A 26,024-nucleotide genomic window follows, 5' to 3' on the forward strand; every position below is an offset into this window, starting at 1 on the left:
TGCTTTACGCAATAGGGCACATGTTACATGTCTTTTGACACCTGAGAGACCTGCACTGGCTCCCCGTCAACAAGAGAATCACGTTCAGACTCCTCACCCACGCACACAAGGCTCTCCACGACCTGGGCCCCAAGCACCTCAACGACCGCATGACCTTCTACACGCCAACCCGCCAGCTACGATTGACCAGCGACGCCCTCGCCACCGTACCACACATCCGCAGAGCCACCGCCCGAGGAAGATCCTTCTCCTACCTGGCAGCCAAGACCTGGAACTCCCTCCCCACCCACCTTCGGCGAACCCAGGACCATCTCTCCTTCAGAAAGCAGCTCAAGACCTGGCTGTTCGAGCAGTAACATACCCCCTCCCCCAGCGCCTTGAGACCCTCCCGGGTGAGTAGTGCGCTTTATAAATGTTGTGATTGATTGATTGATTAGTTGATTGATTGATGTCTGACCCCCATACTCTTGACTCCATGTAGGAACTTATACTGAAGAGTGTACCTGGAGTACAAATCCTAGGGTAGTCACTGAAGGTTTGTCTTTGCACATGAGCACAGGGCTGAGTATCAGGTAAAACTGTTATAATAATTATGAGCGCCACTGAATACTTTATTGGCAGTCAATTCTGGCTAAATGGCCTATTTTTTGCCCTTCATGGGGCGTGGAGCTGCATTTCTTTATGCATCGCTCTGCTGCTGGAAGGACAAGACGTCTGGGCCAGTGCCAGCTGCTTGAAATTTGGCTGAATATTATATTGTTGCATCTGCTCACATCACAACAAACTTAATGCAATATTATTGTACATATGTTTATCCAGTGTAATCAGAGATGGCAGACGTTTGTAAAAGCAGTCTCGCGATGCTATGAATTCCACCATTTTCTCTCCATTTCCTCACTTGCTCCTTCATTGAGCTTTTGATTTCCTTCTTTTTATTGCAGTCAGTTCAACACATCACAACAGCACAAACATCTTCAAGAGTTTCAAGGTAGATCTTCTAATAACTTTAAAACATTTTCGGACACTTCCTCATCTGCATGTAGTAGTGAGGGGGAAAATCCTGAGAGACAGAGAAATATAAGCAGAAGAGGATCCTATCATCAACAGCAGGGTCCTTTTTTTGGAAGAGGGCAGCAAAGAGCCCAGGGACGGATGAGGTTCAATCAACAACCATGGGAGATGTCCACCCACTGACACAATTACAAAAACTAACACTGTCTCCAATATACAACCTCTCAAATAAGATCTTAACAAAAGAAGAGGAAAGTATATTACAAAAAGGGCTGTCATTTGTACCATCAAAAAATACTGACTTTGTCATATTAAAAACTGAGGCAATTGAATTTTGCCCCAAGATAAGGCTTACAACCTTTTTTTGCAGATAATCTCTTTGAAATATTAGCTGAGACAACGGACTTGAAAAATAAATCTGCTTTCTGTCCACCAATGAACAAAGTCCCAAAAGAAGTTCTAACTTTTGATAGAACCATTTTATCAGCGGTAACAGAAAAGGAAAAGAAAAAAAGATGGGCCAAGCGCACAACACGACCAAATTGGAAATTGAAGCCCTGAATAACCTGAAAAAAGATACATCGGTTATAATTAAACAGGCCGATAAAGGTGGTTCAATTGTAGTCTGGGACACAGCAAAATCTACATCTGAAGTCATGTGACAACTTAATGATAAGGAATGCTACAAAAGGATTAGCAAAGATCCAACACTTGAGCTAAAAAATCAATTATATTCCATTCTGGAAGAAGGCCATACCGAAGGATTCATTGGGAAAAAGGAATTTGAATATCTCAAAAGTGCACAAAAATGAGACTACCACCCGGAAGGCCTATAGTCTCGGGATTTGAGTCACTGATGGAGCCAATTTCCAAGTTTGTGGATTTTCTTCTAAAACCCTTTCTACCCAAAGTGAAATCTTTCCTGAGGGATACAACTGATTTTAACAATAGACTAGCCACCATAGGTTTTGAGAAGAATATCCATCACCTTGTGACACTCGATGTGTTGTCACTGTACACCCAGATTTCACAAAAGGAATTAGTTACTTACCTGTACACTATAGTTCTCCAGTATTATCTTTCATAGATTCACATGCTTGTATCTTCCCCGTCGTCATGGTGGGAGTCTCACGGTAACAGAATGACCAAGCAGTATCATAGAGAAGAAAAACTGCATAGAAAATCCCCATAGGGGCTGTATTATTTGGTAACCAGACCATTTCTTTGTTTTGATCCAAAAGCTAGCCAATCAGAATTGCTGCCCTGCCCTCACACTCCCCAGCAGCAGCTTCCTGCCTCAGATTTCCGTCCCCGAGTGAGAGACAAGGATAAATTCCGAGAACAAGATCTGCCTGAGAAACGGGGAGGCGGGCGGGCGCATGTGAATCTATGAAAGATAATACTGGAGAACTATAGTGTACAGGTAAGTAACTAATTCCTTCTCCAGTATTACATCTTTCATAGATTCACATGCTTGTATCAGAGTAGTAAGCAGTGCTCACCATATCCGTAGCGTTTCCAGGACAGAACCTAGAAGGAAGCTCTGCCGCACAGCAATGACATAATAATAGCTATGAAAAACATCAGCAATACGATAAATGCATGTAATTACACATCAAAGTACTGTATAGCAAAAAACAATATGCCATTAGGCCATACCTTACTGGAATAGACGCTTCAGAACAGCCTGACCCACTGCCGTGTCCTCCTTCCACGCAGTGTCCAGACAGTAGTGCTTTGTAAATGAGTGGACACTCTTCCACGTTGCTGCCCTGCAGATATCTGGCAGTGCCACTCCTGCGAACAAGGCCATCGAGGTTGCCATCTTCCTCGTTGAATGCGCCTGCACTTTAGAATGTAGCGGCTTCCCCGCTTTGTCATGACATTTCAGGATAGCTGAGGATATCCATCTAGCAATACTCAGTCTCGACAATGGGAGACCTTTTCTCTGCCCTTCAAATGCGATGAACAATTGCTTGGACTTACGGAACGGCTTTGTCCTCTCAATGTAGAACTTTAGGCATCTTGAAATGTCTAGAGAGTGTAAGGCTCTTTCTGCATCTGATGAGGGCTTGCTGAAGAAAGTAGGTAGAATAATGGGTTCTTTCAGGTGAAAAGACGTCGCCACCTTGGGAATAAAGGTAGGATTAGTTCTCAATATAACCCTGCCCTGACGGAATTGTAAGAAGGGTTCCTCCACCGAAAAGGCCTGGATTTCGCTAACCCTCCTTGCAGATGTTAAGGCGAGAAGGAGGGCTGTTTTCCAGGACAGGAACTGCAAGTCTGTCTTATGTATGGGCTCAAAGGGTGGCCTCATAAGCTGCGATAGCACTGTATTCAGATGCCACGGAACAGGTGGTCGTTGGATGGGTGGAAAGACTCTAAAGAGTCCCTTGATAAATTCCTTTATTACTCTGGACGACCAGAGAGATGGTTCGTTTGGCTTTCGCCTGAATCGTGATATTGCTGCTAAGTGCACCTTGACTGAAGCATGCGAAAGGCCTGAGTTTGATAGTAAGAGCAGGTAAGGCAGGATACCTTCAGGCTGAACCTCAAAGGGATGCAAGCTTTGTCTGTTGCACCAGTGGCAGAACCGGGTCCATTTTGCTGTATATGTTTTGTTCGTGGATACAGCTCTCGCTTGTGAGAGGATATGCCTGCACTCTTGCGAAATATTTAGATCCTGAAATTCACGCTCGTGAGGTTCCATGCGGACAACTTCAGAGAGCGTAGATCCGGATGCAGAATCTGGCCTTTCTCCATGGAGATGAGGTCTTGAAATGTCGGGAGCTGGATCTTGTCGCCCCTCGACAATTGAAGGAGGTCTGAAAACCACGCCTGTCTTGGCCAGGCTGGAGCAATCATTATGATCCGGCACGGTTCCAGTCTCATCTTGCGCAGTATGCGCGGAATCAACGGGAACGGAGGGAACGCGTATGCAAACCTTCCTGTCCAGTCCATGAGGAATGCATCTCCCATGGATCCCTGTTGACGGTACCTTGACGCAAAGTGAGTGCACTTTGAATTGGTTTGAGTCGCGAACAAATCTAATGTGGGAGTGCCCCACCTTTGGAACAGAATGCAAATCTGAGTGTCGTGAAGTTCCCACTCGTGTGTCGCATTGGGAGTGCGGCTCAGGGCGTCCGCCCGAGTGTTGAGGACTCCCTGTATATGCTGGACTTGGATCGAGATTTCGTTGGATATGAGCCACTTCCAGATCCTTTGCGCCAGTGCTGACAGCTGTTTGGATCTCGTCCCGCCCTGTTTCAGCAGGTAAAACATGGACGTGGTGCTGTCTGTTTGAATAAGTACTGACGACTGACGTATTCTGGGAAGGAAAGCTTGAAGCCCTAGGAATACTGCCTTGAGCTCCAACACGTTTATGTGAAGCTGAGCTTCCCAATCTGACCAAAGGCCCTGAATCTCCAGTTCTTGAAGATGCGCGCCCCATCCTTTCAGTGAAGCGTCCGTCGTCATCACGAAGTCGTGATCTCGAGGAATGAAGCTCAGTCCCTGGTTTAGGTTTTTTAGGATCTTCCACCATGACATGGCCACCTTCATACTGGTCGTGATGGTAATGCGATCCTCGAAGGTTCCGCTGGCCTGTACCCACTGCTCGTCGAGTTGTTCCTGCAAAGGTCTCATCCTTAGACGACAGTTTGGTACCAACGGGATGCAGGATGACATCATCCCCAACATGGACTTGTAAATCCTCACGGAAGTGGACTTTTTTGCTTGTAGAGAAGTCGTCAGTCCTCTGATCTTTCTGATCCGATCTTTGGAAGGGTAGGCTTTTCCCTCTTTGGTGCATATCCATGCCCCTAAGAATTGTATGCCCTGGGCCGGAGTCAGCGAGGACTTCTCCAAGTTTGTTCTCAGGCCTAATCGCTGAAACAACCGGACGCAGTTCTGTAGAGCTTCCGCTGCGTCCCTGAAAGATGGACCTGTCACCAGCCAGTCGTCCAGGTATGGGTAAATGTAATGGCCTTGTAGCCTTAAGTGGGCCGCCACCGGGGCCATGCATTTGGTGAATACCCTCGGGGCCGATTTGAGTCCGAACGGCAGGACTTTGAACTGGAAGTGGCGACTCTCCACAGCAAACCTCAAATACTTCCTGTGCTTCCGATGGATGGGAATATGGAAGTACGCATCCATGAGATCCAAGGACGCTAAGTAGTCCTTGCCCTTTAACATGAGTAAGATCTCCTGCAACGACAACATTCTGAAGGGTATCTTTTTTATGTAATGATTGAGATCCCTCAGGTCCAATACCTGTCTCCATTTCTGGGCCTGTTTCTTTTTGATGAGGAAGAAATGTGAATAGAAGCCTCTCCCTCTGAGATGCTGTGGTACTTCCTCTATGGCTCCCTTTTGTAGGAGCGAGAGAACTTCCATCTGCATTTCTTTGCGATGATGGTTGGGCCTGAGCACTGGAGGGTGGTCCGGTGGTATTTCCACAAATTCCAGTGTGTGGCCCCTGCTGATGACGTCCAGGACCCATTTGTCCGATGTTATGGACATCCAGTTGGCGTAGTATTGAGACAGATAGTGGTCGTCGTCCGGGATCTGTAGTGTGGGGAGCGCCTGCCTGAAATCATTGACGTCTATTAGACTGCTGATTTTTCCCCCTGGCGTTGGATTTACCTCTGGACTGTTGTTGGTAAGAGGAGTTGGAGGATCTGTACTGGTTGTTGGAGTTAAACTGACGATATCCCTGCTGACTGTACGGCTGATATCGGTTAGATTGAAAAGAGGATCGTTGGTTAAATTGTCCTCTTGCACCCCTCTTCCGAAAGGACTGAAACCTTCCCTGCTGGAGAGATCCCAGCGCTCTAGCCGTATCAGTGTCTGACTTTATGCCTTGCAATGCCTCATCGATATGCTTCCCAAACAGGTTCTCACCGTCGAAGGGCATATCGACAATCTTCGCCTGCACTTCTGGTCGAAAAGAAGTCGCCTTTAGCCAGCCCTGTCTGCGAAGCGAGACCGCCCCTGCCATTTGCCTGAAGCCTAGGGACGAAACATCCATGGCGATGTCGATAGACTCAGCTGCTGATTTTGCTCCTTCCTTGAGAAGGGCTGCCGCTTCTTCCTTTCGATCCTCTGGAAGCGCCGACAAGATGGGGGCCAGATCTGACCATATTTGCCTGTTGTAGCGGCCGAGCAGAGCCATCGCATTTGCCGCTTTAATGGTAGAGGCTGCCATGACCGCAAACCTCTTACCCGCTCCATCCATTCTCCTCCCTTCTTTGTCTGGTGGCACTAGTGACGTAGCCACCGGGTTTTTTGAGTTTCTTTGCGCCGCCTGTGTCACCACCGATTCCGGCCTGGGATGACCAATGAGGCAGGCTGCCGTAGATTCTGGAGCTCTGTATTTTTTTTCGATTCGCGGAACTGAAACCGCTATGGAGGCTGGTGTTTTTAGAATCTTGAGGCCCTCCTCCCATAAATGCGGGATAATAGGTATTGAGCGGAGTGACTTCTTGTTATCATCCTTGAAATCGTACAAGAAACAATCCGTTTCCTGTACGTCCACATCCAGACTGAATCTCTTGGCCGCCCTTTCCATGATATCATGGAAGCCTCCGATGTCCTGAGGAGGGGAGGTAGATTTGAGTGGTTCAGGCGATGCAGCTGAAGGCAAAACGTACTCGTCCCATTCCTTGCCCGAGGCATCATGGACTAGCTCTCCATCTTCGGGCTCTTCATCGTCATCAGAGTCCGTTAGGTCATCCCTAATAGTAACCACCTGCGGAGATTGAACTCCCTGATCTTGAGGGGCAGGTGCCTGTTTGGGTGTCTGCGTGGGAGGCGTGAGCGTAACTGGCTGCGATGAGTTCGCCTCCGGGAAGCGACGATAGTAGTCGTTCAGCATCAGTCTAAGGTCAGACACAAGGGTGAGGGGTATGGAAACTGTCTCCTGACGTTCTTCCTCCCGTGAGTCCTCGTGCTGCTCTTCTTCATCTTCATAGGCACCAGATTCCTGGAATGATTCATATCTGGCAGATTGTGGCCTGTCCTTGAAGGAAAAGGTTTCCTCCTCATCCGTATCCTGGCTTTTTATTTGAAGCTGAGAGGGGCTGTAGGCAGCACCTGAGGACTCCTCTCCCTCCGAATCCTGCTCCAACAGCGATGTTGGCGGCAATGGAGAAATCTTTGTCCAAGAGGTGAATTCCGCGGACTTACTGATGGTAGCCGAACCTCTTGTCGACTGAAAAGAGCGTATGGAGATCATGGTCTTTGATTGAGGAGAACTGTAAGCTTTAGCCGTTGAAAGTAAGATTTTCGTCGCCGGAACCACCGTCGACGGGATCATCGTCGACGGGACCATCGTCGACGGAACCTCCGTCGACGGGACCATCGTCGACGGGACCTTCGTCGACGAGACCTTCGTCGACGGGACTGTCGTCGACGGAACCTTCGTCGACGGAACCTTCGTCGACGGAACCTTCGTCGACGGAACCTTCGTCGACGGGACCTTCGTCGACGGAACCTTCGTCGACGGAACCTTCGTCGACGGGACCCCCGTCGACATTCGAGACATCGAACCTGTCGTCGACGAAGTCGTCGTCGTCGTCGTCGTCGTCGTCGACGGGCCTGACAGAGACATCTTACTCATCGATGTCGTTGCCGTAGACGTCGTGGTCGTCGACGCAGCCTTAGATGAAGCTGAAGATGACTGAATCGAAGGTTTCACCACAGACTTATGAGCAGAAACCATCGAACTGGTAGAAGGTGCAGATCCAGGACCTTTAAGACTAGACTGCTTCCCCAGAGGAGTAATAGGAAGAGATGATGTCAATTTTTCTTCAGATTTACCCCTTTTAGGCTCCACTTTCTCCGCAGAAACAGAGGCCTTCCTTTTCTTGGGAGTGGGGTGAGAAGATTCTTCCTCAGAATCTGTGCCTGGAGTGGCCTTCTTCTTCTGAAGCCACAACAGTAATCTTGCCTCCCTGTCACGCTTAGTTTTGTCAGAAAATTTTCTACAAAGCTTACAGGACTTCACCAGGTGTTTAGGGTAGAGGCAATAAAGGCAGTCCTCATGTGGGTCCTCAGAGAAGAGTCTGGCCTTCCCACAGGATCTGCATGGCCTGAACAGCCTCTTCTTAGAGCTTTCAGCCATCTTAAGCAAAAAGAATACACACAATACCTCAAGGTAGAAGGCGGTAAACAGATTCCCAAAGGGTCAAAAGTTCACACAGGAAACAGAAGAAAACTGAGCAGAGCTCAGGGAGACTCCTTTCTCACACGAAGGCGGTTGGAAATCTGAGGCAGGAAGCTGCTGCTGGGGAGTGTGAGGGCAGGGCAGCAATTCTGATTGGCTAGCTTTTGGACCAAAACAAAGAAATGGTCTGGTTACCAAATAATACAGCCCCTATGGGGATTTTCTATGCAGTTTTTCTTCTCTATGATACTGCTTGGTCATTCTGTTACCGTGAGACTCCCACCATGACGACGGGGAAGATACAAGCATGTGAATCTATGAAAGATGTAATACTGGAGAATGAAGGGTTACACGTGATTGCGTCTTTCCTGGAAAGCCGTGAAAGACCGCATAAGGTGCCGACAGATTTCATCATGAAACTCGCAAGTTTTGCGCTAAGAAAAAATTATTTCAATTTCAACTATGACTTCTATTACCAAGTACGTGGAGTCGCCATGGGATGCCCTTTTGCCCCAAAACTAGCCGTATTGTTTATGGCTAAATATGAAGAGATGTTTATATATCGGAACAACCCATTTGTACAATTCATTGGAAATTGGAGTCGATACATCGACAATATTTTTATGGTGTGGACGGGCAACGAAGAAAATCTGATTAAATTCCACGAATGGCTTAACAACCATACAGACGAAATTAAGTTCAGCATAAGCCACTCAAAAACCAAAATGGCGTTTCTGGATGTGAAGGTTTATCCATCAGATGGAGGGTTGGTGAAAACCCTTTTTAAAAAACAAACAAATAGGAACAAGGCTCTCCATTTCTCGAGCAATCCGCCGCGGAATCTAAAAATGAATTTGCCTTATGGGCAATACCTCCGAATTAGACGAAATTGCCATTATAAGGACGAATACCAGCTGCACTGCATAAAACTGACAGATAACCTACGAGAACAGGGCTATCCAAGGAAATTACTCAAAAGGGACATGAAGCGCTCTCGGTAGACACCAAGGGAAAGCCTTCTTGAAAAAAGAACAAAAAATTAGATGGACAGAATTGTTTGTGTTTCTACCTTCTGCCCAAACTCTAACTTGCTGAAAAAAGTGATAATCCAAAACCTGGTGAAAAACTTAAATGTGACTCTGAACAAGGTACCGCTGTTTGCGTTAAAAAAAGACAGCAGTATTGCCAATAAATTAGTACGTGCGGCACTACCCAAAAGAGTCCCATCTCAGTACGATCTTTTTTGGTATTACCTCCCATCAGAGGGCACCACAAATGTGGTACCTGTATATGTTGTGCCTCAATGAAGGAAGGAAGCTTGTTTGAACACAATAATATCTACTGGAAACATGACACTTTCACAAATTGTAAATCACGGTACGTCGTCTATGGAATTAAATGCCCTTGCAACATGTTGTACATAGGGAAAACCAGTCATGAAATAAGAACTCGAATTTCACAACATAAATCAAGAATCAATAAAAACATTCAAAAAGCCCCTCTGGTGAATCACTGGCGATTAAACAATCATACAGATAAAGATCTGATCTGGACAATCATCTCAAAAGTGGAGAAAGACATAAGAGGTGGGGATTTAGACGTGAAACTGTCCAGAAGAGAAGCGATGCTCATTGTCAAATTCAATACTGCCGTAGATGGTCTAAACGAACTGTCTGAGATCTATAGACTGAGCTAAACGGTGGCACAGAGGCCATATACAAGCAAGTCAAATCTGAATACCAGCAGGGACTGCCAACCAGCCAAAATCCAAAGAAGGAGAGAGCACTCATGTCTTTGACCAGCAGGTCTAAAAACAGATCTTTTCATATGTCCAGCGTTTGTGCATTTTATTTCTGAAGCCCCACTAAGTTACAAGAGCGACCGGAAAAACAATGGGTCATAAGCCCATTACAGGTACAAGAGCGATCGCCTTAAATAACTATGGAGAATGAGCAGTTTAACCAATCAAAGGAGGCTTATAGACACGCCCATGGCAACCATCAAACAAAACCGTCTGTTTTTCAGAGTGACTATTAAAGACACTACTACTCCCAACCGCCATTGTACCGGGTGTCAAACATTGGGCAGATTAATAAAGTTGGGATTGCACGCAGCACAGGAGCTAGCGCGTATAACTACAATCCCCAGAATTCTTGGCAATAGGAAGCTGACTGAGGTATCACATGCGGCCTTCAACGCAAACAGGTTGCAACAAGAAGAGACCGCCGAACAGATTGCCGGCGTGCTATCAACTTTGTGACAGGTAACCCAAGTGCACCGCGCAGTTGTTTGCCGCCACACTGCTCTAGTGAAATAATAGCAGTTGATTCCAAGTTATTCGCTCTCCAACAGGTTTTCCCCTGAGCCCCATTGAGAAACGATAAGACCTGCGGAGCACGCATATAGTAATAGAAAGTATGTGAAATGTATCACTGTAAATTTCCAAGCATCATGAAAGTAGTGACACTACTCATGAATGTCTGCACATTATTTCAGGTATTGCAGGCATAAAGACGATTCTGAGGATGACATGAATACACATATAAAAGACCGATGTAAGTGCTGTTTCTGCAAACAGTACATTGGGTAATTTATTTATGGTGCCTTTTAACTTATGGCTTTAGGTTTGTATTTTGGTGTTGTCTTTTGATACATTGTCAAACGTCGGGTGATTAGGCTCACATCAAGAGAAGGTAAGAGTAGATGAAGAGGTAAAGGGAGTGAAAGCAGCCATTAGTAAACAGCAAAGAGTTAGACAACAAATTCTGTTTGTTTTTGTTTTACAGCTTTTTGGTCCTGAAGAGAACTCTACCACCAACAAGAGTTCGAAAAGCGTAGACCGTTTGTATTCATAAGAATGTCTAAACTAAGCTTGAATTAAGCATAAAATTATGACATTTTGATACCATTGTTTCTATGGCTTTGTTCAAAAAAGATTCAACTCTATTTGTATTGTAAATAGAAAAAAGACAATTGTGAATGGAGTGTTTGAATGTGTGAGTTTTCCAAAGAAAATGTGATTGAGAGGTTTGAGTGTGTACTGAGAGAGATTGAGAGAGATTGATAGTGTATATGGGGAGATCTGATTTTTTAGGTCTCGCCTGTCGATGCGCATGCGCATCGAGCAAGCGAGACTATGGGGGCTTATCCACTCTTTAACCACTGCAAGGAATCGTGGCGATTCCTTGCAGTGCCCGTGACTTTTAAGCTCAATGCGCATGCGCATTGAGCTTAAAAGCGCGTGCACGTCCGTCTTGTTTTACCCGCTCCGCCCCCTCCCCTTCCCGCCGTGTCGCATTTCTCCTCCCCCCTCCCCTCTCTTCCCTCCGTCTTCTTTGTTTATTTTACCTGCTCCGCCCCCTCCCCTTCCCGCCGTGTCGCATTTCTCCTCCCCCCTCCCCTCTCTTCCCTCCGTCTTGTTTGTTTATTTTTTTACTCATGATGGGACAAAACAAAGTCTCTCGTGGTCCATTGAACGCAATGCCCTGGGTAATAATTCAGTGGGCAACAAGCGAACCACAATGAGTCACGTGACGAGGATGGAAAGCCATGACCGTCGAACTTCAGTAGAAATCGTGGCTGTAGAATCAAATAAGCTTTATTGCAAAAAGTGTTCGGAGCGGCCATCTTTGAGAGAGTTTACTCCCGTAACATCCACCACCCTCTCAATGCAACGAAATTTCTACATTAGTGTTAGCTTCCATTAGTGAGCATGAAGGGGCAGCATAATATTTAACACGTGATTTTAAAACTGAAAAAACAAGTTTGATGCGTATACAATTGTCTATCTAAATGACTTGACCATTTTATTTTCTGTGTTACTCTCTCTAATAACGGAAAGTTATCCGTTCCCTGGGACAAACAGGGAGCGACAACCACATTAGGGACAGGCTCGTTACCTTGCCCTGCGTATTAGGCCTATAAAAGGCCCCTGGACAGTGCAGTCAAGTCCATAATCCCCCTGCTTGCTGAATGCAGATAAATGCACCCTCTCCAGAGCTTTCCGTGAACCTTGTTGATGTAGTCTTTCTTTTATGTCTAGTGTTAAACAGTTATCCGAACATGGCAGCGCTGGAGCTGGCTTTGACGGGAAGAGTTCTAGTTTCCTGCTTTAAGGGGCGGTCTGATCTGTAGGTCGCTTCTCTGCTTTAGCGCCAAATTTAAAGATCGCCATCTTGCCGGATCTTCGTTCTGTTTATTTATTCTGGTATAAAGGAATATTTCAAAGAGGTTTCTGCTGAGTTTGCAGTCTGGATGGCGCCCGTAACTAAAGGTAGGCACCGGAGAGGTGCTCATTGTGCCATGAACATATCGTAGTTTGCATGTAAACGCAGTCTAGTAAAGAACTAGGATATCTTAATGAGTTCAGAGTTGAAAACACTAGAGGTGCTGTCACTCATGTCTTCTGTCAGTTGCGCATGTTTGTCATAGATATGAAAAATTCTACAATCGGAGAGAAAATGTCAAAATGACAACAGATTATGGTTTAAGTAATTCGGCTCTGGACTTTTGTTTACATGAGACTTCCCGTGTCCAAACAATGTTACAATCACTTGAGGTATTGAGGCGGGGATTTGCAAACTGATGCTAACAGCCGAAGAGTCAGTCTTGAAGGATCTGACTTTGTACAGGTATTCAGTCTGCACGGCACCCCACCCCCGCATTGTCCAAAGTTGCCAAGTTTTCAGTCTTAAGTGTGACATTTGCACGTTTTCAGTGTGCTCCTGTGTGATATTTCATTGCCTTATAGTCTGTGTCACTTTCTAATGGCGAGTAAAGCGGTTATGTCCGTGTAGAGAAACGTTGCACAGTAATGGTATAGAAATAGTCTTGAAACAATTGCAAACTCTTTAAACGCTTATGCTGTAACACAAATTACTTTCCTTTACGGACATGATCGCCATGAAACAATAGTGGTGTTATTTATAATAATATAGATGTATTTTATTGGTATATCTCCTGTTTGTTTAAACTGTGTGTTATTTTCATAACCTACATCAGTTCTATTCAGTGATGAAAAATTATCATTCTCAGTATTCATCTGGACATGAAATGCAGCTGTGCAAACTTAAAATAACTCTGTGGGGGTGTGTTCTTGGAGGGGAAGGGGCTCATGCTAAGTATTGCCTGAGAGGCACTTATGCACACATCAAGCCTCTTTACATTCACCCCCAAAATCTTGCTAAACCCTACGATCGTCAGGTTTTTAGGTCTCGCCTCAACCCCTCACCCTCAACCCCTCACTCACCCTCACTCTCACTCATCCTCACTCACCCTCAACCCCTCACCCTCACTCACCCTCACCCTCACTCACCCTCAACTCCTCACCCTCACTCACTCACCCTCAACCCCTCACCCTCAACCCCTCACTCACCCTCACTCTCACTCACCCTCACTCAGCCTCAACTACTCCCCCTCACCCTCACTCACCCAAAACCCCTCACCCTCACTCACCCTCACCCTCACTCACCCTCAACACCTCACTCACCCTCACCCTCACTCACCCTCACCCTCACTCACCTTCAACACCTCACCCTCAACCTCAACCCCTCACTCACCCTCACTCACCCTCACTCACCCTCACTCAACCTCACTCACCCTCACTCACCCTCACTCACCCTCACTCACTCTCACTCACCCTCACTCACCCTCACTCACCCTCACTCACCCTCACTCACCCTCACCCTCACTCACCCTCACCCTCACACAGTACAATAGTTCTCAGACCATTTCAGTTAGAGCTTTTAGAAATGTTTATGGCTTTTTTTATTTGTAATACTTTCGCATTGGCTACAGGAAACAAAAATGCTAAACATTTACAAAAAAACCCATAAACAATTCTAAAAGCACTAACTCTAATGGTGCGAGACCTATTGCATTTCCAATGCTTGTTTGTACAAGTGTATGTTTTAATGTGCTATTGGTATAATCTTGAAAAATGTAAATATTTTGCAAAAATTGAAAAAATTCCGTTTTGAAAAATAAGAAAATAAAAAAGGGATTAATTCAGACAGAACTAAGAGTCTTTAGCGTATTGGTTTAGTCTTTCAATATGGCTGTATTGATTGGACTATAAATACAAGAAACAGTATTGGTGTTTGTTTTATTTAAATACAGTTCAACACAAGCATTAGTAAGGTGGATAGGTCTGGCTTACATATTCAGTTATAAACTAAAACTATTGGCTTTGTCAAAACCGCAGAGTGCACTGAATTTGTATTTCAGCAGTGCCCGGGGGCTGGGGTGCTGCCAATTATGCGGATCCCTGTCAGCAACTCAATTATGCGGAAACCTATCAACAGCTCAAAGGATCGATACTCTCATTGCAGCCACTAGAAGAGGCGAACTTGCCATCTCTAGCAATTAGTTTGTTTTGCTTCGTGCATAACCATTGTGTCTAATAACTGTCAAAGAAAATACCAACACTGATTTTTTTTGTGTACAAAATTCATCTATTTCGCAGCGGCAATAAGTGTGATGATTGAGGGTACTTCTCATATGAGCAACAGTCCCTCGTTCTTTTCAATCGGAGCAATTCCTAGGATGCAGAACCGACACTCCAACAGCAAATAACATTATGGTGACTGTGAGATAAAAATGGGCTGATGCAAGAAATGACTGACAATGTTGCAAGCCAATATATGAAGAAGGCCCACCCAAGCAAGCCAGTGGTTTGAAAGGGAGACAGCCAAAGCCCCATCTCTGTGAACCCTAATGGCTGGCTTTGCCAGTCCTAACAGGAATAGGGTACATCTTTACATCTAGGCCCCACAACACGGTAAACAGACATAATATCGAATCCAAAATATCGTTTGGACAAAATATCGAGTAAAAAATATAGACTTCCCAAAATATCGACCAGACATAATATAGACTACAAAAATATCGAGTAATATCGATATTAATAGCCAAAATATCGAATCAAAAATATAGACTAGACATAATATCGACTAGATAGAATATAGACAAAAAAAAATCGAAAATAAGGTAGTTTTTAATATTTTTAATAATTGTGTAATATAAATCTGTAGCGGGTTGTGGGTTTATAGGGGAATAGGGTGGGAAGTAATTTAATTATAATTAATTAATTATGTAAATTAATAATTGTTAATTAATTATTAATTGGTAAATAATTAAAATATAATTGGTAAAAAATAATAATTGATTAATAATTAATTTTTAGTAAATTATTTTCTGTAGCGGGTTGTGGGTTTATAGGGGAATAGGGTGGGAAGTAATTTTATTATAATTAATTAATTATGTAAATTAATAATAATTATTAATTAATTATTAATTGGTAATTAATTAAAATATAATTGGTAATTATTATAAATATTTAATTGATAAATAATTATTATTTAGTAAATTATTTTCTGTAGCGGGTTGTGAGTTTATAGGGGGATAGGGTGGGAAGTAATTTAATAATAATTAATTAATTATGTAAATTAATAATAATTGTTAATTAATTACTAATTGGTAATTAATTAAAATATAATTGGTAATTAATTATAAATATTTAATTGATAAATAATTAATATTTAGTACATTATTTTCTGTAATGTGTTGTGAGTTTATAGGGGGATAGGGTGGGAAGTAATTTAATAATAATTAATTAATTATGTAAATTAATTAAAATTGTTAATTGTTAATTAATTAATTGTCATTTTAACCACTACGCTATCCAGCGCTTTCCCTACTGTTGCACCCACTGGAGTGGGAATAGTAATTTGAACCCCTACGCTATCCAACGCTTTCCCTACTGTTGCACCCACTGGAGTGGGAATAGTAATTTTTACCCCTACGCTATCCAACGCTTTCCCTACTGTTGCACCCACTGGAGTGGGAATAGTAATTTTATCCCTTACGCTATCCAATGTTTTCCCTACTGTTGCACTCTTTGGAGTGGGAATAGTAATTTTTACCCCTATGCTATCCAGAGCTTTCCCTACTGTTACACTCTTTGGAGTGGGAATAGTAATTTTTACCTCTACGCTATCCAGCGCTTTCCCTACTGTTGCACCCACTGGAGTGGGAATAGTAATTTTTACCCCTACGCTATCCAACGCTTTCCCTACTGTTGCACCCACTGGAATGGGAATAGTAATTTTAACCCCTACGCTATCCAACGCTTTCCCTACTGTTGCACCCACTGGAGTGGGAATAGTAATTTTTACCCCTATGCTATCCAACGCTTTCCCTACTGTTGCACCCACTGGAGTGGGAATAGTAATTTTAACCCTTACGCTATCCAATGTTTTCCCTACTGTTGCACTCTTTGGAGTGGGAATAGTAATTTTTACCTCTATGCTATCCAGAGCTTTCCCTACTGTTACACTCTTTGGAGTGGGAATAGTAATTTTTACCTCTACGCTATCCAGCGCTTTCCCTACTGTTGCACCCACTGGAGTGGGAATAGTAATTTTTACCCCTACGCTATCCAACGCTTTCCCTACTGTTGCACCCACTGGAGTGGGAATAGTAATTTTAACCCCTACGCTATCCAACGCTTTCCCTACTGTTGCACCCACTGGAGTGGGAATAGTAATTTTTACCCCTACGCTATCCAACGCTTTCCCTACTGTTGCACCCACTGGAGTGAGAATAGTAATTTTAATCCCTCCGCTATACAATGTTTTCCCTACTGTTGCACTCTTTGGAGTGGGAATAGTAATTTTTACCTCTACGCTATCCAGCGCTTTCCCTACTGTTACACTCACTGGAGTGGGAATAGTAATTTTTACCCCTAAGCTATCCAACGCTTTCCCTACGGTTGCACCCACTGGAGTGGGAATAGTAATTTTTACCCCTACGCTATCCAACGCTTTCCCTACTCTTGCACCCACTGGAGTGGGAATAGTAATTTTTACCCCTTCGCTATCCAACGCTTTCCCTACTGTTGCACCCACTGGAGTGGGAATAGTAATTTTAACCCCTACGCTATCCATCGCTTTCCCTACTGTTGCACCCACAGGAGTGGGAATAGTAATTTTTACCTCTACGCTATCCAGCGCTTTCCTTACTGTTGCACCCACTGGAGTGGGAATAGTAATTTTTACCCCTACGCTATCCAACGTTTTCCCTACTGTTGCACCCACTGGAGTGGGAATAGTATTTTTTACCCCTACGCTATCCTGCGTTTTTCTACTGTTGAATTCACTATAGTTGTTACAATACATTTGAACCATTTTGCTATGCTACGGTAAAAATATTATATATGTTTAGTTAATAATATGTATTTATATATATATATATTTATTATTTTTGTTATAACATTTTTGTAATTTACAGTAATTATTTATTAATATTACATTTATTTAATAATTTTAACTAAGTTTATATTAAATATATTTATTATTATATTAGTTTTAACTTAATTTAAAGACATAAAAAAACGATATTTTGACAGTCTATAATATTTACAGTCGATATTTCAGAGTCTATATTTTTGTACTTACCTGTATGAAGATAGAAACTCGATATTTTGTCCCTCGATATTTTGTCATCGATATTTTTGTAACTCGATATTAATGGGCTCGATATTATGTCCGTGATCCCCCCCACACATGAGGGACAGTGCTTTGGAGAATGTAGATTTATGAACACCCACTAAGTTTATTTTTTTCATTGAAACACCAATAAAGGCAACCTGTTGTCACGCCCGAACACATAATATTATATTTTAAATACTTTTCCTCTTTGCTACTAATGGCCACATAACTAAGAACCCTCCTATTTTATCCGGCTCACATGGGCAGCTCCCTCATAGGCTCTGCAAGACTCTCAAGGGGGGGTTCTACCTGCCCTTGTACATATATGATAAGTCTCACTGTGGTCTGGTACTAGGCATAGTTTGTTTTTTAGGATGGTTAAACACAGTGAAATGATCGGGTGCTATACCTGAGGTTGTTGGAAGTATATACAAATATGTGATTCTCTGACTTCTGCTTATTGTGGGGTAGAGTTCAGCACTCCAGAGAAAGTAAAACCGTGAGCTGCACTTTACCTATGGATGTTATTAACAATAGATTGATTAATCTAGCTCTTGATGGACAGCTCTGAACCCTGCTGGCCTGTGATCAGGATGAAACTGTCTGGAAGGTGGCCTTGTTCCCTTGGGTCTGGCACTGTTCAGTGAAGGACCCATTTCCTCAGAAGCAGGCACATGTGTTCAGGAATTCTGCTAAGTTTCAACAGTTGCACTAAGTAGAACCCCATAGCACCACTGTGCATCTTTTCCAACACTGGTGTAATTCTAAGGTGATCAGCCATGGGACTGTTAGGCATTCCAGATTTTACAGTTCGCACAGCAGGATTTTGGCATGAGGCTGAAAATGGTCTCTTTTAATTTAAAATAGCTGACAAGGCACTTCTGCCAAAATAAATGATCATCAGATAGCATTAAATTCTTCTTCTATGGATCTTTCAATCTCCAACCCTTGTGAATAATGTTGTTATTCTACCCAGAGGTTTTCCAAACCCTTGGTTTTGATGGCTGACACTATGAGTATTCAGGAACTAGGTTTTTTTGCATTAAGGCCATCTGCTGATCGTGTTTAAAGTATGGTTTCAGGTTCAATCAATCAATAATAGCATTTGCGAGGGCCTTAAGGCGCTGGGGAGGGGTGGTGAACGCTGCTACTGTTCGAAGAGCCAGGTCTTGAGGAGTCTCCTGTAGGTTCGGAGGTCTTCGGTCTGCCGTAGGCGGATGGGGAGGGTGTTCCACGTCTTGGCGGCGAGGTTGGTGAATGATCTGCCGCCGGCGGTCACTCTCCTGATGCGAGGGATGGTGGCGAGGGCGCGGTCTGCAGAGTGGAGCTGGCGGGATGGGGTGTAGAGGCTGAGTCGGCTGTTGAGGTACGCTGGTCCGGTGTCGCAGAGTGCCTTGTGTGCGTGGGTGAGGAGCTTGAAGGTTATCTTCTTGGTGATGGGGAGCCAGTGCAGGTCTCTCAGGTGGGGTGTGATGTGGCTGCGGCGTGAGATGTCGAGGATCAGGCGTCCATCACACCCCATCTCCAGAAAACCACCAACAGCACCTTCGAGACAACTATCTTCCCGGATAGTTGGAAACACTCAGAGATCAACGCCTTACTCAAGAAATCGGATCCGAAGGACCCAAAGAACTCACGACCCATCTCCCTGCTCCCGTTCCCGGCGAAGGTCATCGAAAAGGCCGTCAACAAACAACTGACCAGCTTCCTCGAAGAGAACAGCATCCTGGACCCGTCCCAATCCGGATTCCGTAGCAACCACAGCACAGAAACTGACCACATTGCCGCCACCGACGACATTAGGATCCTGCTTGACAACGGAGAAACCACGACCCTCATCCTCCTGAACCTGTCAGCCGCTTTCAACACAGTCGGCCACTGCACGCTAAAAACTCGCCTCCACAACGCCAGAATCCAAGAAAAGGCCCTGGACTGGACCGCCTCCTTCCTCACCGGGAGAACCCAGAGTATCCACCTTCCCCCCTTCCGCTCCAGAGCCACCTAGATCATCTGTGGAGTACCCCAAGGATCATCCCTCAGCCCAACATTGTTCAACGTATACATGGCACCACTCGCCCACGGCGCCCAACGGCACGACCTAAACATCATCACCTAGGCTGACGACACTCAGCTGATCCTCTCACTGGTGCTTCTGGCTTTGTTGAAGATGTGGTGTGGGCAGGGGTCTTCTGGGGATCCAGAGTGGACGATGTTCATGATCTTGATGGTGTCGTCGTCGTTGATGTTGGTCTATGCGAGCAGGCGGTTGTTGCGGGTGGTGGCTGTGGGGGCGGTGGTGCCAGTGGTTGCCGGGGTGATGACGGCGTCGAAGCTGTTGTGGATGTCTGCGATCTTGCGATAGAAGAAGGTGGACAGTGAGTCGCACAGGTCGCACAGGTCTTGTGACGGTGGGATGTCATTGGAACAGGAGTTCGAGAGTTCATTCACGATGCTGAAGAGCTCTTTGCTGTTGTGTGTGTTGTTGTCTATGCGGTCTCTGAAGGTGGTCCTTTTGGTGGATCTGATGAGTTGGTGGTGTCGGCGGGTGGCTTTCCTGTGGGCTGTGTAGCTTTCCGGTGTTCTTTCGCTGGTCCAGTTTTTTTCCAGTTTTCGGCAGGTTTGCTTGGAGGCCTGGAGGTCTTCGGTGAATCAGCTAGCTCTCTTGCTGGTCTGGGTTTTGGGGGGTATCTCGAGCGGGGCAAGGGTGTTGGCGCAGTCATCGATCCACTGTCTGAGGCTGCGGGGTCGGGGTTGGTGGGGTCTGCGGGTGGGCTCTGGGTGAGGGCGGTGGTTAGCTGGTCCTCGATGATGTTGCCCCAGCTGCGGCGAGGTATCGGCAGGGTGCGGTGGTGGGTGGTGGGTTTCCGGAAGGTGAAGTGGATGCAGTCATGGTTGGTCGAGTGGAGTTCGGTGGTGCGGTCAAAGGAGACGTGGGTGCTTCCTAAAAAGATGGGGTCAAGCGTGTGTCCGGCTGAGTGGGATCTATGACAGAATTTCGACAGACAGAATTTCGACCTACACAAATATCGGCGTAATTATATCGATAGCAAAAATATCGACGCCCTATGTACAACATGGTAAGTACCAAAATATCGAAAATTTAATATCGATGTTAAAAATATCGTTGTTAAATATATCGATTTTTTTTATTTAAAATAACTTAAAAAAAACTGTAAATAATACATAATAATTACTTAAACATATTTAAATATATGTAATAATTGTTAAAAAAAATAATAATACATATTTAATAAAAAAATAAATAAATAAATCATATATAATATATAATTACTTAACAATAATTACTATTCCCACTCCAGTGGGTGCAACAGTAGGGAAAACTGACCCTGAACACTAAAAATACCCCTTTACCCAAAAACCTAAAACTGACCCTGAACCCTAAAAATACCCCTTAACCCATAAACTGAAAACTGACCCTGAACCCAAAAAATACCCCTTTACCCAAAAACTGAAAACTGACCCTGAACCCTAAAAATACCCCTTTACCCAAAAACTGAAAACTGACCCTGAACCCTAAAAATACCCCTTTACCCAAAAACTGAAAACTGACCCTGAACCCTAAAAATACCCCTTTACCCACAAACTGAAAACTGACCCTGAACCCTAAAAATACCCCTTTACCCAAAAACTGAAAACTGACCCTGAACCCTAAAAATACCCCTTTACCCAAAAACTGAAAACAGACCCTGAACCCTAAAAATACCCCTTTACCCATAAACTGAAAACTGACCCTGAACCCTAAAAATACCCCTTTACCAAAGAACTGAAAACTGACCCTGAACCCTAAAAATACCCCTTTACCAAAGAACTGAAAACTGACCCTGAACCCAAAAAATACCCCTTTACCCAAAAACTGAAAACTGACCCTGAACCCTAAAAATACCCCTTTACCCAAAAACTGAAAACTGACCCTGAACCCTAAAAATACCCCTTTACCCAAAAACTGAAAACTGACCCTGAACCCTAAAAATTCCCCTTTACCCTAAAACTGAAAACTGACCCTGAACCCTAAAAATACCCCTTTACCCAAAAACTGAAAACTGACCCTGAACCCTAAAAATACCCCTTTACCCAAAAACTGAAAACTGACCCTGAACCCTAAAAATACCCCTTTACCCAAAATTAATTAATATTACAAATAAATTACTTCCCACCCTATTCCCCTATAAACCCACAACCCGCTCCAGTAGTAAAACATATAATTTAGTTAAAAATACACATAAATTATCAATTAATTAATCAATTAATCAATTAAAATAAATCATTGCCAATTAATATTTAATTGCAAAATAAATTAATAATTGAAAAATAATTATTTAATTACAAATAAATTACTTCCCACCCTATTCCCCTATAAACCCACAACCCGCTGTGGTAGTAAAACATAATTTACTTAAAAATATACATAAATTATCAATTAATTAATCAATTAATCAATTTAAATAAATAATTGCCAATTAATATTTAATTTCAAAATAAATTAATCATTGAAAAATTAATTATTTAATTACAAATAAATTACTTCCCACCCTATTCCCCTATAAACCCACAACCCGCTGTGGTAGTAAAACATATTATTTACTCTTATATATTTTTAAATTATAAAAACATATTAAACACATATTATAACAATTAATTTAAATACTTAACTTATATTTCTAACACATATTAGTAAATCGAAATTACTTACATCGATATATATGCTATCGATATTAGTAATTTCGATATTACTTACCTTAGGGTCGATATTCTGGCCATCGATATTCTGGACATCGATATTCTGTCCCATCGATATTAGCAACTCGATATAAGTGTAGGTCGAAATTAAAAACTCGATATTTTGACTGTTTACCGGCTGAGTGAGTGGTTGCCGAGGTTGTCGATCAGGGTGGAGGTGATGGAGTCGTTGTTGTTCTCGAGGTGGAACTTCAGGTCCCCGAGGAGGATGTAGTCCGTGGAGGCGAGGGCTTTTGTGCTGATGAAGTCTTGCGATGGAGTCGCTGAACTGAGGTTGGGGGGTGTGTTCACGAGGGTGCCTCTGAGGGTGGTGTTGGGGTCGGTGTGGATCTTGAAGTGCAGGTGTTTGGCGGTGCTGAGGGTGTCGTCGGTGTCTGTCGAGATTTTGGTGGTGTTTCTGTGGAAGATGGCAATTCCTCCACCTACTCCATTGGTGCAGTCCTTGTGGGTGATCTTGTAGCCTTCTGGGATGGCTATGGCGATGTTGGGCGCTGAGGTGGTGGTCAGCCAGGTCTCCATCAGGAAGGTGACGTCTGGGGCGTTGGTTTTGAGTAGGTCCCAGAGTTCGACGGCGTGTTTTCGGGCGGAGCGGGTGTTGAGCAGGATGCATCTGAGGAAGTTGGGTTCTTTGGTGGGTGAGTTGGCGGTGAAGCTGCAGCTCTGGCAGGAGAAGGGTCCTTGTGTGCGCTTCTGGGTGGCCAGGCAGAAGGTGTGTGACCGTCCAGCGTTGAGTGAGTGGAGGGTGCCGGAGTCGTAGCGGTGGTGTGCGTCGTGTTGAGTGCGGGGGCCAGGGATCCTGGTGCTGGGCGCGATCCAGGCGTGGACGGGCAAAGACGGGCTTGCCTTAGGCACGCCTTCGGCGCGCCAGCGGCGCGGCCACTTCGCGGCCTCCATATGAGGGGCAGTGGGAGGGAGGAGCAGCTGGGAGGCGGGAGCAAGGCGGCGAATGGGAGCAGTCGGGGTGGGGCCGCAGGGGACGCAGCGGCGGGAAAGAGCGTGGACAGGGATGAGCGGGCACACAGCGGGATACAGAAGGAAAAAGTGGTCACAGAGGGGCACAAAACAACAATGCTAACTGAGCAGGTGGGGACACAGAGCAGGGGGTACACAGGCAAAGTGAGGCGCAGAGGGGCACAAGTACAGAGAGCACGGAAAAGTAAAACAAGCAAGCACAAACCAGTATTAGCGGCAGCAGTGGCTCAGGGTACACAGGAGGGCTGTGTGGTGGCGTGGGGGAGCAACCTGCCTGGTGACAGGGTCCAAGATTGGGACATTTTCTTCCTCCCTACGGTAAATTTGCCCTTTTACTCAGAACAGGAAATCGTTTTGCAATCTTAGGGGCACATGCTTCAAAGCTAGGAATTGCGAGTCCCTAATAGCGATTATTAAGGAATCTTCCTTCTTTGGAGAGGCAGGAACCAGGAAGCGTCAGGCTCCTATGTCTGCCACAGCCAATCACATTGCTGAAATGCAGTGTTGTGATTGGTCCGGCCATGATAAAGCGCTCAGCCAGGGGCTGTAGGGGTGGGCATGTTCTTCGTGCAGTCTATAATGAAGCCTGAATGGAGAAGGGAGAAAGTGGCATTGACTGGTCGGGGCAGACTGAGAAGGCTGACCAAACAGTCATTGCGCACTTAGGAGGGATGTACCCTCCTCCCCTGCTCTTCAGCCCTTCCCCCTCATTCAAGCTGCCTCAGGAGGACAAAAAATACTAATAACTTTACGTTATTATCATTTTTTTTTCTTTCTTTTGCTGAATGAAGGCAGTGGGGCGAAGCTCTTCCGCCTTAGCCGAGGAGGGACCACTGCAAGTTACTCTTTCTTCTAACTACAAAATGTGCTGAGCATTGGCAATAGGAGTGTCACAACTCTTCCTGAGGACAATACCGTTCGCTGCTTGGTTTAGATACTCTTGGCCTTTAAGTTTCCTACTTTCAGCTTTCTGCAGTACTCTGTCCCCTGCCTTGACTCTGCTTGCTAGAGCCAGAGCCTTGTTCCCCGTCCTGATATTCTTCCTCTGGTTTGCAAGTTTTTATTTCTCTGGAAGGACAGAGGGGGTTTTAGCCTTTGTTTTAGCTCTCAAACCGAGCTGCCAGTACCAATTTCCAGGACTTTAGTGGTGGAGGGAAACAATAGGACTTATCTTCACCTTAAGAAGAGTCATACCATTACCCTCAGAGCAGACCCGGCAACTGGTACTACCAGGAAAAGCAAAGGTGTGCATTTAACTGGCCGCATTGTATGCAAGTGTGCAGCAACTGGGGGAGTGTTGAGACAGGTGAGACGGGTGAGACATCCCTTCACCCGTTACATGAAAGAAAGGACTTACCGAAGTAGAGGTTAATGATAACTATTTGGAAAATCTGGATGCTTGCAAGGACCATTCATCTCCCCTTGATAGTTCCCTGGGCAACCACCTACTTATGATTTGCGCTAAAGCGTTCCTTAAATTTGATCTGCCTCTATACACAAGCACATATATGATTCCTTTTACTTGTAGCAGGTTTTAATTAATGGTGAACAGAGTTTCTGTAAATTTGTGTAATTTCCTTTTGCCTACTTATTACACAAACCGCAAAACCTGCATTTAGCACTGCTTTGTGCACAAAGATGTATTTTGCATGAAAAAATAGCGCAGAATCGCCTGATGACGCGAACAGCAGTCGCTCGTGCTCACGTTGTTCCGCGTGTAGGATTTTTCCCCAGACAGATAGAAAATTACGTGACATAACAATATAACTTAAGACATTATGGAAGAGGTGTGGCGCAGCAGCCAGGGTGCCTGATTCCGGACTATGGGGTTCACGGTTTGATCACCCGCGGCAGGTTAGCCCAGCACCATGTGACTCTGGGCAATAGCTCGCTTAATCTTCCCGAGGGGCCCCCAGCGCCGGGACTCCACTTCGGAGGTAGCTGTGCGCTTTACAAATACTGGTATTTCATTTCATTATGTTTCACCTCCACATCTCATTTCAAACGTTCACCTGAAGACTGTTCCTGTCGGCCGCTCTTAGCTTCTGCTTCAGCGCCTCAATCATTTCATACATGGAACGCTCCACTTGCTGACTTTGCCTGCAAGGAAAGGATACTCTTTTCAGAATATTATGTTCTGATCTCTTTCTTTAATTCAATAATAAAAAACCGACCACATGAAAAGACTGGCGAGTTCATGAAATGAGGCTGCAGTCATGGAACATGGCATTTGTAAATTGGAGGACAGAGCGGCAAATTCATTTGGGGTAGCATGCTCGTGGGTAAATGTAGCAGTGAAGAGACAGCAGTGCCCAATTCGATTGATAAAGTCAACTAAACTAGAAAATGGCCACAGCTACCATTTATGGAAGTGTCGTACACTTTAATCACCCTACTTCAAGAACCTGGGGGCATATTATCAAGGGGGTTTATCTCCGCTTTTTTGGCTTTAAAAGCCAAGAAAGCGGAGATAAAATTATCTCCCTATTACCTAGCTGTCGCTAACACCAGTTAGCGACAGCTAGTAGGAGATAGAGACCATCTTGGGCCCCACTTTGCTATCAGAGATATTTGTCACTAATGACATGCAAAGTGGGCGTGCCAAGATGTTAGCAACTGGAAACAGTCGC

At 44.7% G+C, this 26,024-nt stretch overlaps 1 protein-coding gene across 1 annotated transcript in view; it reads right to left on the reverse strand.

Moving 5' to 3' along the window:
• LOC147722959 (dynein axonemal heavy chain 5-like) overlaps positions 1 to 26,024 on the reverse strand; it is a 1,378,573-nt gene that overhangs the window by 1,063,504 nt on the left and 289,045 nt on the right. The window contains exon 23 of the mRNA XM_086965349.1: positions 25,407 to 25,494. Coding sequence (XP_086821475.1) covers positions 25,407 to 25,494 — 88 coding nt within the window. The remainder of the gene's footprint in view (positions 1 to 25,406; positions 25,495 to 26,024) is intronic.

Source organism: Lissotriton vulgaris, chromosome 4_1 (assembly GCF_964263255.1).
Source record: "Lissotriton vulgaris chromosome 4_1, aLisVul1.2, whole genome shotgun sequence".
Classification (NCBI taxonomy): domain Eukaryota; kingdom Metazoa; phylum Chordata; class Amphibia; order Caudata; family Salamandridae; genus Lissotriton; species Lissotriton vulgaris.